The sequence below is a fragment of the Notothenia coriiceps genome, unplaced genomic scaffold, assembly GCF_000735185.1.
Source record: "Notothenia coriiceps isolate Sejong01 unplaced genomic scaffold, NC01 NC01_scaffold00019369, whole genome shotgun sequence".
NCBI lineage: Eukaryota > Metazoa > Chordata > Actinopteri > Perciformes > Nototheniidae > Notothenia > Notothenia coriiceps.
In genome coordinates, this window is record NW_011352070.1 from 744 (window position 1) to 3382 (window position 2639).

At 44.0% G+C, this 2639-nt stretch overlaps 1 protein-coding gene across 1 annotated transcript; it reads right to left on the reverse strand.

Moving 5' to 3' along the window:
- Nucleotides 1-409: 409 nt before the first annotated feature.
- LOC104952011 (nucleoprotein TPR-like) lies at nt 410-1393 on the reverse strand (the record flags this gene model as incomplete). Its single annotated transcript, XM_010778770.1, has 3 exons — nt 410-526; nt 922-1062; nt 1169-1393. Coding segments are annotated over 3 exons (483 nt in total), but the record flags the coding sequence as incomplete, so codon positions are not given.
- Between the last annotated feature and the right edge of the window lie 1246 nt (nt 1394-2639).

Below are 2639 nucleotides of genomic sequence, written 5' to 3' on the forward strand. Positions count from 1 at the left end.
GCTGGTATTAAAAACATTTTGGCGAATGGTTAGGTGGCGCGATAGTCTGTAGTGAAGGAGCGCGCTCCCGCTCACGGGAGCCTGCTCGCGCTGCGCTCCGCAGCAAACAGCTGTTTGCTTTTCACCCAACAATGACAAGCGACTCACGAAACGCTATGTTGTAGCGTTAATAAACGAAACAATTTAACTAAATTGATAGTCAAAATACCAATACCACAGGAAACATTTTTTTTTTAAACAATATTTTTAGTGGCCCGAGCGGGCAAGTGGAAAGTACGTTATGCTGGCCCGGGGTGTCTAAATAGTGCTTCCGGGCCAGCGGGCCAATTATAATGTCGAGCCCTGCAGTGTGTGTGTGTGTGTGTGTGTGTGTGTGTGTGTGTGTGTGTGTGTGTGTGTGTGTGTGTACCTGCAGCAGGCTCTCCTGTATGGCTCTCTGCTCCTGAGTGACAGCAGCAGCAGCTCTCTCCAGCGCCTCCTGCTGCTCCGTCTGGCTGGACTTCAGGCAGCGCTGCACCTCACGCAGCTGGAACACAGCAGGGAAACAAGCATCATCACCTGGAGCTCAACACTGTGCGGGCTGAGCCAACTTAACTTAAAAAAATTAAAATAAATCACTCATAAGAGGATATTCATCATTCATCAAGATAACAGAGATGGACCACAATCGACTCATCGGGAGTGTTTTTATCACTATCGATAAACTCCACTTGCAATATGTTCCATATTCTATTTCTGTTTTTTTAATAGATCTCAACAATGTTTTATGTTGCACTGTTGGAGGATTTAAGATGTTCATTGCAAACAACTACGCTGTAACTATTGTGCATTTGACCAAAACTGTTAAACATCAAACCAACAATCCAAAACCCAACAATATCAAATGAGCAGATCCTGTATTACGGCGTGCAGAGGGCTTACTTGTTTTTCCACAGCATCTACAGCCTTTCTCCTCTCTTCTCTCTCCTGCTGCTTCATCTTCTCAGCCTCTAAGATGGTTTTCTCCAGCTGCTTCTGAACCTCGTCAGACTCCTTCAGCCGGAGCTCCAGAGGGGAGCGAAACTACAGAATGGAGAAGTCAGATAACAATTGGATTGGAGTGTATGAATAGACAACAAATATAATGAATAAGAATAGTGTGTGAAGGAAAATGACACATCAGCTGTACCTCCTTTTCTTTCTTCAGACTGTCCTCCAGAGTCAGCACCACGGCCCTGTACTGCTCAACCCTAGCATTTGCATTCTCCAGCTGCTCTGTTAGTTCTCTGGTCCTTTCCTCTGCAGTACGCTGGAGACCTATCACCTCTGCAAGCTCCTGCTCTGATTGGCTGAGCTGCTGCGAGGCTGCTGGCACTGGAGAGCGCACTGAGGGAACACAGAGACAAAAACTAAGCTGTGAAGGGGATACACTTCAGGTGGGACTAATGGATATCAACAACTTGATTACTTACATTTAGACAATTACTTTTTGAATTTCTGGATTTATGATTGCTTGTTAAAATGTGAGAATTAGGCATTGTTTATTGAATATATGAATTTGCACACGTGTTTGGTACAGAGATATGAATAAACCCGGGTTCAAAATATTTATTTTGATTTTGTTGACATACTAGAAATAAGGTTTTTACTGAGAACATTTCAGGGATCTCTTTCTATCACTTCATACATTTGAAAATACTATCAACAATTGTCTCTCACTTGTTTGGAATAAGACATGTTATGGCAGGGCTCGACATTAAGGACTGCCCGATGGCCCGGGGCCATCTAGTATTTAGCTCGGGCAATGAAGCCTCACCTGCTGGTTGCCCGATCGGGCAATCTATTATGCTAGTATCATGCAGCTCACGGATCCAGTAATGAGTGACCCGACAGCAAAACTAAACATATCTATAACTAGTTTAGGTAGTTTGAGAGGTAATTAAAATAGCTACGTGTGATATTCTAACCTGAAGTGTGTGTTTTGTCCGCTCACTGCTGCATGTGATCATGCGGAGGTGCGTGTCGACTCGTCAGCAGCAGCTGATCTCTCTCTCCCGCCAGAGTTTAGACTTCACTCGCGTTTATGTCCATATTGATCAGTTCTAGCTAATGATATGACTACCTGCTTATTAAAAGACACCTAAACAATAAGCGCCGCTATGCAACTGGGTGAGGCCACAAAGTATAGCGCAGCATTATGCATTTGTTTACATGCCCACCGGAACCCCGAGGCATTACCAACAGATCAACGCACAATCAACCCATATAGGACATCTCTTTCTCCACATTAAGTGTTACACATTAGAATTGACTATTCTTGTCTGTCACATACTCTTCTTGTCTGTCACATAAGTGGCGCAACTGAAGCGGTATTGCGCTAAAGGGAAATTATTTTGACCGGACATTTTGACCGAAGAGATTTAGATTTGCTTGCTACGGGAACTCTGACGTCGCCATTGTGTGTGCTTCGCGGATGCACTCGGCTGCTCGGGTCTGCTCGGTCAGCTTCCGGATGAGGAGGCATTCGTTCGACCAACTTACAGTAGATAACATTACAAACTATTTTTAACAGGGGCCATAATAGACGTAAATAATGTTTGTTTTGGCTAGTTACAACTGAATGTAATTGTTTTCTTACTTTTTTACTATCGTGGGAAGGC